General features: G+C 39.7%; 1 protein-coding gene across 13 annotated transcripts in view; it reads left to right on the forward strand.

Annotated features, from left to right (window-relative positions):
- nbeaa (neurobeachin a) overlaps positions 1–16,941 on the forward strand; it is an 812,689-nt gene that overhangs the window by 122,559 nt on the left and 673,189 nt on the right. For all 13 annotated transcript variants that reach the window (XM_078222243.1, XM_078222244.1, XM_078222247.1 and 10 more), the window contains exons 2-5: positions 3,622–3,853; positions 7,736–7,836; positions 9,890–9,985; positions 16,469–16,590. In XM_078222243.1, coding sequence (XP_078078369.1) covers positions 3,622–3,853; positions 7,736–7,836; positions 9,890–9,985; positions 16,469–16,590 — 551 coding nt within the window. The remainder of the gene's footprint in view (positions 1–3,621; positions 3,854–7,735; positions 7,837–9,889; positions 9,986–16,468; positions 16,591–16,941) is intronic.

Raw genomic sequence — 16,941 nt, forward strand, 5'->3', positions numbered from 1 at the left:
GTCCCAACTCCTGTATTCAATGTTCTGACTGATGAAACCAAGCATGCCAAATGCCTTCACCACTCTGTCCACCTGTGACTCCACTTTCAAGAAGCTATGAACATGTACCCCTAGATCTCTTTGTTCTGTAACTCACCCCAACGCCCTACCATTAACTGAGTAAGTCCTGCTCTGGTTCAATCTACCAAAATGCATCGCTTCGCATTTGTCTATATTAAACTCCATCTGCCATTTGTCAGCCCACTGGCCCAATTGATCAAGATCCCACTGCAATTGGGGATAACTTTCTTCACTGTCCACTATGCCACCAATCTTAGTGTCATCTGCAAACTTATTAACCATGTCTCCTATATTCTCATCCAAATCATTAATATAAATGACAAATAACAGTGGACCCAGCACTGATCCCTGAGGCACACTGCTGGTCACAGTACTCCAGTTTGAAAAACAACTCTCTACAATCACCCTCTGGCTTCTGTCAAGAAGCCAATTTTGTATCCATTTAGATACCTCACTCTGGATCCCGTGAGATTTAACCTCATGCAACAACCTACCACGCGGTACCTTGTCAAAGACCTTGCTAAAGTCCATGTAGACAACATCAAATGCACTGCCCTCATCTACCTTCTTGGTTGCCCCTTCAAAAAACTCAATCAAGTTTGAGATTTTCAGGAGGAGAAAGATCAGTGCATCTCCCTAATTAATGGGAGTGAATGTCACATGCTCAAAGATTGTAGCAGGCAGAAAAATTGGAAAAGCCCTTAAAAAAAAAAGTCAGCTATGTGTTTACCTTGGCCTGGAGCTGAGGCCAATTTGGAAGTGTTTCTTCCAAGGCGCTAGTCGAATCTAGAAGTCCTCATTGAGAAAAGATGGTAGCAAATGTTTCAGGTTGATGATCTTTTTATCAGTTTGTCCATCAAATTGTGCTCAGTTTCAGTTGGGAGATTTCAGTGAACACAACTTATGTTTCCCACCTCTAAACTGTGGATGACCATAAAGTTTATCAATTCCTGGAACCCACCTGCACACAATCATCAGTGCATTTCTAATTTTGAAGCAAATAACGTTTGCCAAGTAACTTGACAAAGGAATTTTAATGGTCATAAATGATACTTTGCAATTCGGTAAAATTATGACAGATGAAATTCAACACAGTTAAGTACCAGATATAATGCATGTGAGGAAAATAGATATCTTAATTAAAAGTGCCATCCTGGTATGGGAGAGGAGGAAGGGGGTTTGGGATTGTTGTTTGAACATTTAGCAGGTTGAACCATTTCAGATTATCAATCGATAAAGCAAACATCATTCAGCATATTATACTGCTCCATCAATAGTACTTCATTACAAAGCTTTCATGCTGAAACAGTGCATCCATCATGTAAATTATTTTTATTGTGCATTCAATGTTATTGTTAATTTAATTTATATTTACTCTAATTTTTTATTTTTACTAAATATCTTTAAAAAGCTTCTTTCTGTCCAAATACTGACATTCTATAGTAAGAACTGCATTAGAGTTTAAATGGCTTTTGTATTTAAATTATCTCTTTTCCTGTGAATGGCTAATTAATCATGAGCTGTCTGGGTAAACTATTTCCTATTACGGTACTTTTTAACGTAATCATGTATCAAAAATGTCGCAGTCACTTTATGGGAAAAATGGCGAAGAAATCCTGAACTGTGACAGATGTCCCTCCCTCCAGGCAGGGTGCCTGTGAATACTGTGTCCTTGTTAGTAGGTGCCACTGCCATGCCTGCCGTTGTCGCACACCTCCCTGCCCCTGGAAACCTGACCAAGAGGCTTGTACTCCCTATACTTGCCACTGACCTCTTGCACCAGCAATAATTTCATGTATTGAGTCGCAGGGCACATTAATTCTTTAAATGTTTGCCATTACTTAGCTATTGTCATATCTTTTAATCTAGTTTCCCAATCTGCTTGGCCAATTTGAAGGAGGGAATTATGATGGATTGATGAAGTTTGGGAATACACACAAGGCTTGAAATGGAGGATTGCCAAGATGTTAAAGGATGGGGGTGCAAATAAGAAAGTTGCAGGCCTGGAGAAGGTTACAAAGATTGAAAGGTGTAAGAGCATGAAAGGATTTGAAAACATGGATGACAATTTTAGAATCAAGGTGTTGTCAGACTGAGTCATTGTAGGTCAGTGAACAGGATTTGGTGCGAACTAGGTTCGGGCAAGATGGAATGTTGGCTTGGGGAATCTGGAGGTGACAAAGACATAAATGAAAGTTTTTGGCATCGAGTGAGCTGAAAATAGCAGAGAATGAGTGACATTGTGGCTATGGAAGTAGGTGATCTTGGTGATGTATACAATGGGAGATCTGGTACCTTCGAAGAGCAGTCAATGAATTGCTGGAAAGATGGTGGCATCTTAAATTCATCATCCAAAGTCTAGGCTCTGGGAAAATGGTTTCAAATCCCACCATGACAACTAGTAGAATTTGCATTCAATTAACCAATATGGAATATATAGTTAGTTTCAATAATGATGACCATGACAGTAACATGGTTGACACTTAACTGCCCTCAAGCCATTAATCCCATAAATGAATAAAGAAAAAAATTGGTACAAAGTCAAAGTATTGCAGATACTAGAAATCTGAATAATTAAAAAGAACTGGAAATACTCAGCAAGTCAGGCATCTGTAGAGAGAAAGAGTTTATTTTTCTGTCAATGGTACTGATGGAAGATACTTGAAACATATCCTGAAACATTGGCCAGAATTTTACCGTCTCACCCACCACGGGAATCAGAGTGGGCGAAGAGTGGACCAGGAAAACGTCCGTTGACTTCGAGCAGGATGTTACGGTTTCGGGACGAGCGAAGCTGTAAAATCCGCCCAACAACTCTGCTTACGTAGATGTACAACATAGGAACAGACCATTCCTCCTATGCTTGTGCTTCTTTTCAGTGAACTATTGGTGTTACTTTAATTAGTCCTAAACTGTTCTTTTTCGCATTTTAAAGGGACTTTTGTTGTTGTTTGAATTTTTGCAGCGCATTCTACATTGCCCATAGTGAGAAAATAAGTTGATTAGAAAATGTCTTTTTTCCCCATGGAATTGTGTATTTTTTAAATGTTCTTGTCAATTTTCTCCATTCCCATTCCTCTCCCCCTTTCTCTGATTGCATTGTTTACAAGCTGGGAGAAAATTCCATTATTCTTATGTGAACCTTAAGAGTAAAAATCAATAGATTATTTGATTGGGGGTCATCATAGTTGAACCCTATTCTTTTCTCCCAAAGACTCACTTGTACTTACACTTGCTGATTGTTGGTTGGCACGTTGGCTTATTTTATCCTTGTGAGGCAGGGGAACTAAGGCTATAATGTTGCTCCGACTGGTTCTATAGATGATTTAGTTAACTCAGGATAGAGTTGAGATCAGGCACAGAACCCTCCTGGCTTCTCTTCTTTACTAGGTGAGCTTGCTGTGCCAAAGGAGAACTTACTGAACTGACTGTAAAAATTACTCATCTTGGACCATTTTAGCCTGGTACAGGTGGAAATACCCTATGATTTAAATGTTTTGAAAAATTTGAAAAGTTGTGTTAAATTGTATTTTGCTTTTCTCTGTTTTTCCCCCATGACAGCTGGTTGGAGGAGAATTTGATTTGGAAATTAACTTCATCATTCAAGATGCAGAGAGCATAGCGTGCATGATAGAACTTCTTGAACACTGTGATATCACCTGCCAGGCTGAGATCTGGAGTATGTTCACAGCCATTCTGCGCAAGAGTGTGCGCAATCTTCAAGCAAGCACAGAGGTTGGCCTTATTGAACAAGTGCTGTTAAAGATGAGCAAAGTGGATGACATGATAGCAGGTATTAATTATTTAAGCCATGCTGATACCATTGAATCTGCTAAAATATGGGGCCCAATTTGAACCCTGCAAGTGGATGGATTTGAATGGGTTAAAATTGGGCCCATACATTTCAAAGTTTGAAGTCAAACAGTTTTTACCTTTTTTGTTTAGCCAGAAGAGACTGCTGTGAAACAAAGTAAATTGACAAAATAAAATAGTGATTTTGATTGAGTCATTTATGGATTTTCACAAAATATCAGAAAGTATGTTACTTTGAGCATTCTGTAAATAATTTAACAAATGTATCTCTTTCCCTTGCCCCTCTACAACTTCACCTCTTATCCTGCTCCACTTCTTCTTTTCACTCTCTTTCGTGTTTTTCATTTTCCTCCAACTCTGTTTTCCTTTCTCTTCTGTTTGGTTCCCTCCTCCTGATTGCTTTTGTCATTTCTGGAATTGTTTTTCACTCTCCCACTTGTGGCTGGACAGCTGGCCCGTGATGCAGAGCAATGCCAACAACGTGAGTTTAATTCCTGCACTGATTGAGGTTATTCATGAAGGCCCCACCTTTTCAATCTTGCTACTCACCTGAGTTGTGGTGACCCTCAGGTTAAATCACCACCAGTCAGCTCTCTCTCAAAGGGAAAAAAAATCAGCCTATGGTCATCTGGGACTATGGTGACTTTACCGTATCTGTATGTTTTACTTTTCTCCAATTATGTTTTTTTTTGCTTTTTATTGTCTCCCTCACTTTTCCTTTCTCTCTAATTCACTTTCCTCATTTCCTACCTCCTTCCTCCTTGACTTGGGTTTCCTCTTCTCTTTATTCCTCTTATTTCTTCATGCTTCCTACAGAATCAGAGTTGCTACATAGGAAGACAATGAAACATATGAAAATGAAGGACAGGGAAAGACATCACCCATTTTATCTTGATGAAATATATGCATACTGGCTCCCATGCACCCCACCTGCCACCCCATTAACCAGCCACCAATGCTGGAGAGGCAAAAAATCCAAGAATCTCTCACACCGACAAAGTAAAAATGGAGGAGAATTATTCTCCAATCCAAAGGCAATCAATCAATCAGAAAGACATTCCTCAACATCTCTGCTTTAATACATATGATTTTGGCCTTAATCAGAAGGTCATCCAACACCTTTTTGAATGTTTGCAGAAAATCCATACTCCTCACATGAACTGGTCCTGATTCTAAAAATAAATACTTCCTAAAGTGAACCTAATTTGATTCTTACGTAATTTATACTTGTGCTTCTTAGTCGTCTCTTGCCAAAAAGCTGAATGCTCTATCCACATGGACCAAATCTCATGTTTTCATGACTTAGACTTTAATCATGTCTCTATTTCTATATTTGTTATGGCTGAAAATTGAAGGCAGAAAATTAATAAACAGATGTGGAAAACAGGAAGCAAAGGATTGAAAACAGAAAACAAAGGGTTTGGAAGTACTTAAAATGGTATTTACTCTGAGATAAGGTATTTAGTGATTAAGGCAGATGAGCTAACTGCACAGATAGATGAAAATATGACACAGCTATTACTGAAACATAGCTTAAGAAAACACAGGAATTGTAGTTCAGTATTTATAGCTACACGGTTTTCAGACAAGATGGAGAAATAAAAGGGTGTGGATTGCAATATTGTTTAAACGAACAATTACAGCTGCAAAGCGGAGGGCTGGGGTGTGGTGAGTGCTGATATGCCAGCGGGATCATGAGATAAGGTCATATGGATTGAACTGAGGGGCAAAAAAAAGGAGCAATTCTTCTGCTGGAAGTATATAGTGTCATAGCAGTCAGAAGATAGAAGAGCATATATGTAGGCAAATGGCTGAGAAGTGCGGAAGCAATAACTTATATTTAAAAAGCATCTTTAATGTAATGACATGCCGTAAGTCGCTTCATAGGAGAATTATACAAAACATGACACAGAGCCACATAAAAGGATACTAGGTCAGATAATCAAAAGCTTGGTCAAAGAAATAGTGTCCAATTGAAGGAAAGCAAGTTAGAGGCATGGAGATGTGTAGAGAGGGAATTTCAGAGCTTGGGGCCAGGTCACCTGTTGGTGAACAAGAGGAAACATCGCCTCCACATTGACTCCGTCAAGACCATTTATGATCCTATATGTGTCATCAAATCGCCTCTTACTCTTCCAAACTCCAGCAGATACATGCTCAGCCTGTTCAATCTTTCCTCACAAGATAACCTGCCCATTCCTGGTATTAGTTTACTAAAGCATCTCTGAACTCCTAATTCATTGACATCCTTCCTTACTGTACTGTACTTACTGTACAGTATTGGTCATAGTACTCCACATGTAGGGTAGGATTTTCTTCTCCCTCTGCGGTGTGTTTCATGGCAGTGGGAGGTGGTGCACTGTTTGCTGGTGGCAGGATCTTATGGATTTCCCGTTGTCAACAGTGTTTCCCGTTGAACTCTCCCCTCCCCACCGGGTGTGCCATTGGTGGAACTGTAAGATCCCACCGGCATAAACGCCAGCAAGATTTCGACACAGGTCTCACGAGTGTCCTGTGGAACTGAAGGATAACCTCCTTAAGTTGATAATCAATTCCCCTTACAATAAACGATAATATTTTATTAGTTTTCCTAATTACTTGCTGTATCTGCAGACTAGCCTTTTGTGATTCATGCACCAGGGCACCCAGATCCCTCTGCAATTTATCACCATTTATATAATATGCTTTTTTAAAATCCTTTTGCCAAAATGGATAATTTCATATTTACCCACATTGTACTTCATTTTCCAGATCTTTGTTCACTCACTTAAATTATCTAAGTTACGTTGTAGCCTCCTAATGTTCTCTTTAGGATTTACTTGCCTACCTATTTTTGTATCATCAGCAAATTTAGCAACCAAGCCTTCGATCCCTTCATCCAAGTCATTTATATAAATTGTAAAATGTTGAGGGCCGAGCACTAACCCTTGTGGCACGCCACTAATTACATCCTGCCAACCAGAAAAAGACCCATTTATTCCAACTCTCTATTTCCTGTTAGCGAGACAATCTTCAATCCATTCCAACATGTTACCTCTACATGGCACCTTATCTGGAAATCAAAGTGCTGTACATTCACCAGTTTTTCTTTTTCCACAGCACATGTGATTTCTTCAAAGAACTCCAATAAATTGGTGAAGCATGATTTCCCCTTCACAAAACCATGTTGACTCTGCCTGATTGCCTTGAACTTTTCCAAGTGTCCTGTTATAACATATTTTAAAATGGCTTCTAACATTTTCCCTTTCCACACCCAATGCCTCCAACCTTCTTCCCCCCACCCCCCCCAACTCCCTCTCCAATCCCAGTGTCCTCACCCCTCTCCAATCCCAGTGCCCTCACCCCTCTCCAATCCCAGCACCTGCTTTTAACTGTGTCCTTTATGACGCAGAACCAGCAGTGGAATTTAATGCTAACCACTTGAATTGTTCAAAAACAGATTTAAGAGTTTTGTGTTGGGCAGAAAGACCACAATTTTCTGTGGATTTGTTTGTGGTTTGAGCATGTTAAGGTGAAAGTTTTAAAATTTCAGCCTAGTTGGTATCTGAAAATAAGCAATATTTTTCATTCAATTTTCTTCACTACTTTCCTTATCCAGAGCTTCCAAGTGACCATCCATTTGCAGTATATCCAGAATGAATGCACACGAAACTGTAATTAAGATAAAAATGAGCTACTTAAGATAAAAATGACAGATCCTGGACAAGCTTTTCATACCTATATGACTTAGAATTGAGATTCCCAGCAATGCTGCTTTATTTTCTCGGGTTGCTTCCTGGTTTGTGTTCTTCTGTTCTTGTAATAACATAAAATGTATCAATTTCCAGCTTTCATATTTATGGTGTGAAATATTTATTTGCAGATCTGCTGGTTGATATGTTGGGTGTTCTAGCAAGCTATAGCATTACTGTCAAGGAACTCAAGCTGCTTTTCAGCATGTTGCGTGGAGAAAATGGATTCTGGGTAAGTTCCATTTTATGATGTAAGAGTTAAGCAGTGAAACCAAAGCCCTTTTATAGTAGCATATAACAAGAAAGCAACAGTAAGTGGGAGGAGCTTTGTTGCGAAGATTGAGACCATCTGATCAGCTGCCACTTCCCTTCCTTCCCCTAGCCCACTGAACCAAACTTTCTCTAAACCTTGTCCCAGCCCTGAACTCACACATTTCTGCGGTTTCTCTCGTATCTTACATGCCCTCTGAGCTCATCTTGTCCATGAGACCCAACTTCTTCCTTGATCCTCTTCCTATTAAATTGCTAACCACTCAAATTCCCTTCATGACCCCATGTTAGCTGATATCATGAATGGCTCTTGCTCTTTAGGTACTATAACTTGCTTTCAATTTTGCTGTCATCAATCCCTCCTCAAAAAAAAATCAACCCTGACAAACTACCATCTATTTCTAACATTTCTTTTCTCTCCAACACCTTTGGATACATTGTGTTATTACCTTCCAAATTCAAAAAGGAAAAAAAGAAAGACTTGTAGTTATATAGCATCTTTATTGGATGCTGAATGTTCCAGAACTCTTTACAGCCAATGACATACTTGAAAGCAAAGCTCATACAATGGGCAATGGCTGAATAATCTGTTTGGGATGTTGACTGAGGGATGAATATTGGCCAGGGACAGCAGCGATAAGTCCCCAGCTTCTCATATCCACTGGTGCAGCACTTAAATCAGCACTGCACTGGAATGTCAGCCTAGATTGTTGCACTGAAGTCCTGGAGCGGGTGTTATTGAGGTGAGTGTGCTACCGACTGAGCCACAGGTGAAACTGTGATCCTTAGATTTGACATCATTATCCATGCCCATCTTTCCCAGACACCATGCCTGAATCCCTCCAGGTTTCCACCCTGCCAGAGTACGGAAGTGGCTCTCATCAAGGTCACAAATTACATCCAATGTGACTGTGATACAGGTAGACAATCCACCTTCTTGCTTATATACCTATCTGCAGTCTTTGCAGTTGACCAAACCATCCAATGTTGCTCCACTGTTGTCCATCTGGATGGCGTTGCTCTTGCTTGGTTCCATTCTTATCTATCTAATCGTGATAAGAGTATCAGCTACAATGACCTAATTTCCTGCTCCAGTACAGTTACCTCTGGTGTCTCCCTTGGATCTTTCCTTGGCACTCTCCTATTTATGGATGAAGAGAAATGTAGTATGATTATCTTCAGTCTCCTCTACAAACTCTGTTCCATGGCTGCTGACTTCATCCCTCTCTCTGGCATTTGTTGACTAAACTAGACTGTCGCAACTGTGGTGTTATATTTATCTCTGAGTTGAGCCTCCAACCACAAATCTGTGTCATCACTAAGACTGCATATTTCCACCTTCATAATATTGCTTGCCTCCGCTCCAGTGTAAGCTCATCTTTTTTGAAACCTTTATCCATGCCCTTTCTACCTCTATATTTGACTACTCCAATGTTTCTTGCTCCATGAAGCACCTTAAGGCATTTTGTAAGGAGAAGACAATGGCATAGTGGTAATGTCACTTGACTCATAATCCTGGGGGCATGGGTTCAAATCCCACCAGGGCAGCTGATAGGATTTCAATTCAATTATTAGATTATAAAAAGGTCTGGAATTAAAATGTGGTTTCAGTAACGGTGAAACAATCAGGAAATCTGCCATCTTTACCTGGTGTGGCCAACAACATGACTCCAGATCCACAGCAATGTGCTGACTCTTAATTGTCCTCTGAAATGGTCTAGCAAGTCACTCAGTTCAAGGGCAATTAGAGATGGAAAACAAATGCTGGCTTTACCAGCGACACATCCCATGAAAGAATGTCATTAAAGGCTCAATATATATACACACAAGTTGCTGTTGTAGCACAGAGCCGTTGATTTTGGGTGTATTAACTGTTTGTGTTTAGATAATCTGATCTGACTGTTTTGCTTAAAATAAATGTGCTAACTAAATTGCAAAGATAATATGTTGTCATAGATGCTTAATCAATCATATGCATATAGATTGAAGGCTTATAATTCTAATTTTTTTCACAGCCAAGACATGCAATTAAATTGCTGTCAATTCTGAATCAGATGCCACAAAGACAAGGCCCAGATACCTTCTTCAATTTTCCTGGACGGAGTGCAGCAGTAAGATTTATCATAGATTTAATTGTTTAATCCTGTGTTTACTATTTTGTACATTTAAAGATTCGAATAGTCTTGCTCCATTTTGCAAGCAGGATCTCAATACCAGGACTTCCTTCAGCAAATTAAAAGAACCACTTTTGACTTTTTTGTAGAGGAAGAAAATCTTTTGAATTCAAATTACAAAATAAATACCTATGTAGAAGGATACTTAGCTGAATCATGTCTGGCCCCAAAAGTATATTCAGTTATCTTCTAAATTTCTCCATTGCAGGTGCTATTAACGCTGCGTGAAAATAATGTCCTGCTATAGATCTGAAATTTTCCTTTCACTAATTTAAACCTGGCCATACCTCCATTACAGCGTTGACTTTGGATTTGGATTGACCTTTCCTATGCCATTAATATCTTGTGAAAATATATCGTTTCTGATCTTCTGACATCATATATGACCACCACTATGATTATTTTCTGGACTTCCTGCATTGCTTGAATGTACACTTCATGTATAAGTTGCTAAAATTAGGCCACAGTACTCAAGATGCACTGTGAATATAGTTCCAGTGTAATATCCTCAGACTTTTTTTTCCCACTGATTCAGTAATATATAATGCAGCATTTAATTTGTTTTGTTTGCTGCTCTGAAGTAACTGGATAACACTCTTGAGAGCACTGTCAACTTCAACATTGAATTTCTTTCACCTTCTGAATTAGCAAGTAGTCGTGGAACATATATCCTTACGTGGATTTGTATTGAACTTCATCTGCCACTATGCTAGTGATTTACAGATTTTTTTGTTAAATGAATGCTTGGTCTGAGCTCAGTTATGCAACATTTTATTATAGGCAGTACGGTGGCACAATGGTTGACACTGCTGCCTCATAGCACCAGGGACTTGGGTTCGATTCCTGGCTTGGGTCACTGTCTGTGTGAAGTTTGCATGTTCTCCCCACGTCTGTGGGGGTTTCCTCTGGGTGCTCCGGTTTCCTCCCACAGTCTGATCTGAATGGAGCAAGACTATTCGAATCTTTAAATGTACAGTCTGTGCTGGTTAGGTGCATTGACCCAAACAGGCGCCGGAATGTGGCGACTCGGGAATTTCACTGTAACTTCATTGCAGTGTTAATGTAAGCCTACTTGTGACTAATAAATAAACTTTAACTTTATAGGTATTAAGTATGAGCAGTAACAATTTGAATACACTTGGTTGATTCTACTAAAAAAAATTCTATTTGTTTCTCTCAGTCTCTCCTTTTTCCTTTCTCTTCACTTTCTTGTTTCCAATTTTTCTCCTTTCCTTCTTCCAGTTTTCCTCTCCTTCCTTTCTTCATTTCTCACTCACTCGTTGTTTGTTTTTGTTTTCTTGCTCTCTCTTCAAGAAAGACACTGAGTCATGCCTAAGGTATTATATCTAAATAGTGGGGAAAGGATCTTGGATCCAGTCATAGCTGACATATTTTTACATTGTGGAAAAGGGCATTAGAACAAGTTGTGACAGAAATCTTTATACTTAGTGGGACAGTGAGGGAGAAGGGAAGGCTGGAGAAGCGATTTTGACTGAGAAAATTGTTATAATGTAGTGAGAATACCAGCAGTAATGGATTTATGTTCTGGTGCAATATTACAATCGATCTGTCAGACGTGACAGTGCCAGTGCCATCTTGTCCAGCGTCCCAACATAAACTTGTGCTAAGGCAAAACTCTGGTGCCATATCTTAAGTCAAGTAAAGTTCATTAATTACTACTTTGCCTGCTGAGTTACAGTGGCTCCATCGAACCTGTTCTGTCATTCAAGTAGTTCATGGTTGATCTGTGACCTACCTCCATATAACGATCTATGCCCCCATATCCCTTAATACCTTTGGTTGAAAAATATCTGTCAATCTTAGATTTGAAATCAAGAATTGACTGCCATTTGTAGAAGAGAGTTTCAAAATTCTACTGCTTTTTAAGTAGAAGCATTTCTTAATTTCATTCATGAAAGGCCTGGCTCAAATTTTAGTCGAAATCCCCCAGTCCTGGATTTCACAACCAGCAGAAATAGCAAAATGCTCATGACTTTGCACACTCCAGAGAATCAAACTCAAGTTTGTGTAATCTTTCGTTGAAATTCAACCTTAGGAGTCCAAGTATTATTTGGCAAACTTCTGAATTAGCTACATGACTTACTCCAAGTAAGTATAATGCAGTTAAACAAATGTCTAAGAAAAAATATTTAGAAGCATATATCTTCATTATCCAAGCTACATCAAGGATTTGGTGGTTGCTAGTAAATATATTGGGTTGGAATTGCTGTGATAAGGCATACAAGATGAAGGCATGTAAAATCGTCAGCTCCAACGTACCCCTTTCTGATGAGCTCAATGCATTCGATGTTTGTTTTGAGCAAGAGGTCAGTGAGAGCGTGCCCTCTACCCTGGAAGAACCTGTATCTGAGGTCACCATTGCAGATGTCAGAGCAGCTTTCTCGAAGGTTAACCCACGGAAAGCGATTAGTCCAGATGGGGTAACCAGACGTGCACTCGGATCAGCTGGCGGGGGTATTCTCAAACATCGTCAACCTTTCTTTACAACAATCTGAGGTCCCTATCTGCTTTAAGAAGACAACCATCATCCCGGTACCTAAGAAAAACCAAGCAGAGTGCCTTAATGACTATCGTCCGGTGGCTCTACATCCATCATTATGAAGTGCTTCAAAAGGTTAGTCATGGCGTGAATCAATTCCAGCCTCCCGGACTACCTGGCTCCACTACAGTTTCCCTACCGCCTCAACAGATCCACAGCAGACACCATCTCCCTGGTCCTGCTAGAACGCATAGATAACAAAAGCTCCTATGTCAGACTCCTATTTATTGACTACAGCTCAGCCTTCAACACCATTATTCCCACGAAACTCATCTCCAAACTCCGTGGCCTGGGCCTCGGCTCCTCCCTCTGCGACTGGATCCTGAACTTCCTAACTCACAGACCACAATCAATAAGTATAGGCAACAACACCTCCACAATCATCCTCAACACTAGTGCCCCACAAGGCTGTGTTCTCAGCCCCCTGCTCAGCCCCCTCCTTATATACCTATGACTGTGAGGCCAAATTCCCCTCCAGTTTAATTTTCAAATTTGCTGATGACACCACCTTAGTGGGTTGGATTTCAAACAATGACGAGACGGAGTACAGGAATGAGATAGAGAATCTGGTGAACTGGTGCGGCAACAATAATTTCTCCCTCAATGTCAACAAAACAAAGGGAGATTGTCATCGACTCCAGGAAGCGTAGAGGAGAACATGCCCCTGTCTGCATCAACGGGGACAAAGTAGAAAGGATGGAGAGCTTCAAGCTTTTAGGTGTCCAGATCACCAACAACTTGTCATGGTCCCCCCATGCTGACACTATAGTTAAGAAAGCCCACCATCACCTCTACTTTCTCAGAAGACCAAGGAAATTTGGCATGTCATCTACGACTCTCACCAACTTTTACAGATGCATCATAGAAAGCATTCTTTCTGGTTGTATCACAGCTTGCCCAAGACCGCAAGAAACTACAAAAGGTCATGAATGTAGCCCAATCCATCACGCAAACCAACCTCCCATCCATTGACGATGTTTACACTTCCCACTGCCTCGGCAAAGCAGCCAGCATAATTAAGGACCCCACGCACTCCGGATGTTCTCTCTTCCACCTTCTTCCTTTGGGAAAAAGGTACGAAAGTCTGTGGTCACGTACCAACCGACTCAAAAACAGCTTCTTCCCTGCTGCCGTCAGACTTTTGAATGGACTTGGCTTGCATTAAGTTGATCTTTCTCTACACCCTAGCTATAACACTACATTCTGCACTCTTTCGTTTCTTTCTCTATGAACGGTATGCTTTGTGTAGTGCTCAAGAAACAATACTTTTCATTGTATGCTAATACATGTGACAATAATAAATCAAATCATCGAACAACTTCGGCCTTCAGATTTGCCCTGTATCTTCAACTCTTTTGTTCATAAAATTGCTGGAATCATAATCGAATAAATGAGTAGCAAGGCAAATAGAGCAACTGGCAGCTGAATGAATGAGGCAACTAACAGGATTATTTTGTTAACCAATGGGATTTAAAGATTGAGCAATACATTATGCAAGTTCTGTGAAGGAGATGATTTCAATATTAAATGGGTGAAGTGAAAGGGAAATAGAGGGAAGGAAAGATTGGATTGGGAGAGTTGGGAAAACTGACAAAAAGTAAGAAAAACCTTCAATTTAAAATAATTTTTAAAGTATCTTCCCAAAAAATTTAAAAACTGATGGCATGAGATTCCACAATCCTAGAGTTATTTTTTGGTGCCAAAGCAGATGATTTACCTTCATTGACACTTATTACATTGTTAAAAGCTTTCCTAACATTCTCTTGCCGGTTTAAGTTCCTCAAAAAGAGGAAGTCTAAGTGCAAGATACTGTTGTCACCAAGCTGACAGCAGAGTGGTGCAGCTTGGACAGTGCACTGAACTGTGCACCTGTTCCTCGCCTGAAGTTATACCATTTTTTGCTGTAATTTTGATTGTAGCTCCTGGCCCATCATCTGCTTTGGATTCCGTATAACCCAAAGATAGATGAACTAGTGGACTTAATGAAGTATCCTTCGTTGTCCGTACCAAAATGTATTTTGTCCAACAGGACCAAATGTGTAATATCTGTATGAGCAGAACAATAAAACCTCAGTCCAGAAAGTCTGTAAATTATATCGGTAAAGCAGCTTTACTTTTCTTGCTATGAAATTCTATGTCCATCACAGAAAATTTAAAATATAAATGTAATCACCATTGAGCTTGAGTTGAGAGGAATTTAATATCTACACATATGCAAAAGTACACATAAATTAAGAAATCAAGGCAAGATGCAACATTTTGAATAATTTCTGTTCCAGAGGTAGATGGCATTTCTGTAAGATTAGATACGTAAGAGCTATCAGTTGTCCAATACACTGATCTTAAAAGTATTATCCAAACAACCATCCCTGTTAGCAAAACAACTACATTTCATCATGATACTTGATTATCCTTTAGAGAATTGATGTTCCATTATATGGTATGAAGTAACATTGCAACTCTGACTCGCACGCTGTCTCTCATCTAAAGGGGGAAAAATGCTGAAATTGTTGGATTTTTCAACGCGAAATGTCATATGCAGAAACGCCATCTTTGAAAGGGTCCAAAGGGGTAGTTCGGAAACCCAGTGCCTGGTCCTGCCACAGCTGTTCAAATTTGCCTTTGCATGGGCACCTTTGTAGCTATTGTGAAACAAGAATGAAGAAGTGTGCCTCACTGGGCACTGTCACTGGGCCACATTATAAAGAACAAAAAAAAGTACAGCACAGGAACAGGCCCTTTGGCCCTCCAAGCCTGTGCCGATTATGATGCCCTAACTCTACTAAAAAAATAGCTTCTGCCTTTACTGGTCCGTATCCCTCTATTCATGTACCCATCTAGATGCCTCTTAAATACGGCTAATGTGCCTGCTTCCACCACCTTTACTGGTAGCACGTTCCAGGCACCCACCACTCTGTGAAAACCTTCCCTGCACCTCTCCCTTATAGTTCCCCCTCTCAAATTGAACCTGTGCCTCCTTGTAATTGACACTTCCATCCTATCATAACAAAGGCTCAATCTAAGCATGAATACATTCATGGTGTGTACGCATTGCCCTCATGTAAATGTAAGCCAACCATTCTTCAGTCCTTTTTCTCCCTGCTATGTTCCTTCAGAAGTCTCAGCCATCAGGTCTTCTGTTGCTGCCTTCCTTCCTACCTAGTTGCCATCACAGCAATTCTTCCACTGATCCTCATTTTGAAGCCACAAACACCTCTTTAAAAGTATTTATTTAACCTTGATCACTGCTGCCCATATCCTAATTTGTACAGTCTCTGTCAGTAATCATCCCTGTGCGTGCTGATTTACATTGGTTCATGGTCTGGAATGCTTCAATTTTAAGATTTTCATTATTACTATCAAATTCTTTCATGGTGTCATGCGTCTCCTCCTTCCCTCCCCCAACCTCTAAAGTCTTCAAAATCTCTCTGCTCCTCCAATTTTGTTAACTTGTGCATTCTGATTTTAATTGCTGCACCATTTCTGACCTTACTTTCAGCTGCTTTGGACCAACTCCAGAATTCTCTCCCTAAATCTCTTTTCCACTACTTTTTAGAATCTACCTCTTTGATCAAACCTTTGATCATCTGTCTTGATATCGCCTTCTGTGGCTCTCTCTCAAAATCTTTTATTGCTATGGTTCTTATTTAGTGCCTTGGGATGTTTTGCTACATTACAAATGTACAAATGCGAGTTGTTAAAATATTCCCATTGCTGATCCAAGTCTTGTCAAGAATATGGCTGACCATCATATACTTTCTGTTGACTGGCAGCAGACAACATTATTCTGGCAGCATGTAATCAATATGTCCACAGGCTTTAGTCATAATTCTGAAATCTGTTACCTTTCACTTTTCCAGGCCATTGCTTTGCCTCCTATTGCTAAGTGGCCTTACCAAAATGGTTTTACTTTAAATACTTGGTTTCGCATGGATCCGCTAAATAATATAAATGTGGACAAAGACAAGCCCTATCTCTACTGGTATGTACTCATGATTTGCTTCTGCATAGTAATAGTGGGAAAATATGTTTTGCATATTGTTTAAGCAATACTTTATTGTGGTTATCCTGAATGCAAATAGAAATATTTTAAATAAAAAAATACTTGAAATAATGAAAATTGCAGTTTCCATGGAAGTGACTTATATGTGCTTCATATTTCTTTGCATTTGATTTAGCATTTTCAGGTTCTGTGGCAAATTAACTTTTGCCTTTAGTTTTCACTTAGAGACATTGTCTCGTATAGATTTAATAAAGAGCATTAAATCATGCATTATTCCTCACTTCCTAAAAAATAATTCGGATCAAAGTGTAGCATTGAGAAACTAACAAC

Source organism: Mustelus asterias, chromosome 10, assembly GCF_964213995.1.
Source record: "Mustelus asterias chromosome 10, sMusAst1.hap1.1, whole genome shotgun sequence".
In the NCBI taxonomy this organism is placed as follows: domain Eukaryota; kingdom Metazoa; phylum Chordata; class Chondrichthyes; order Carcharhiniformes; family Triakidae; genus Mustelus; species Mustelus asterias.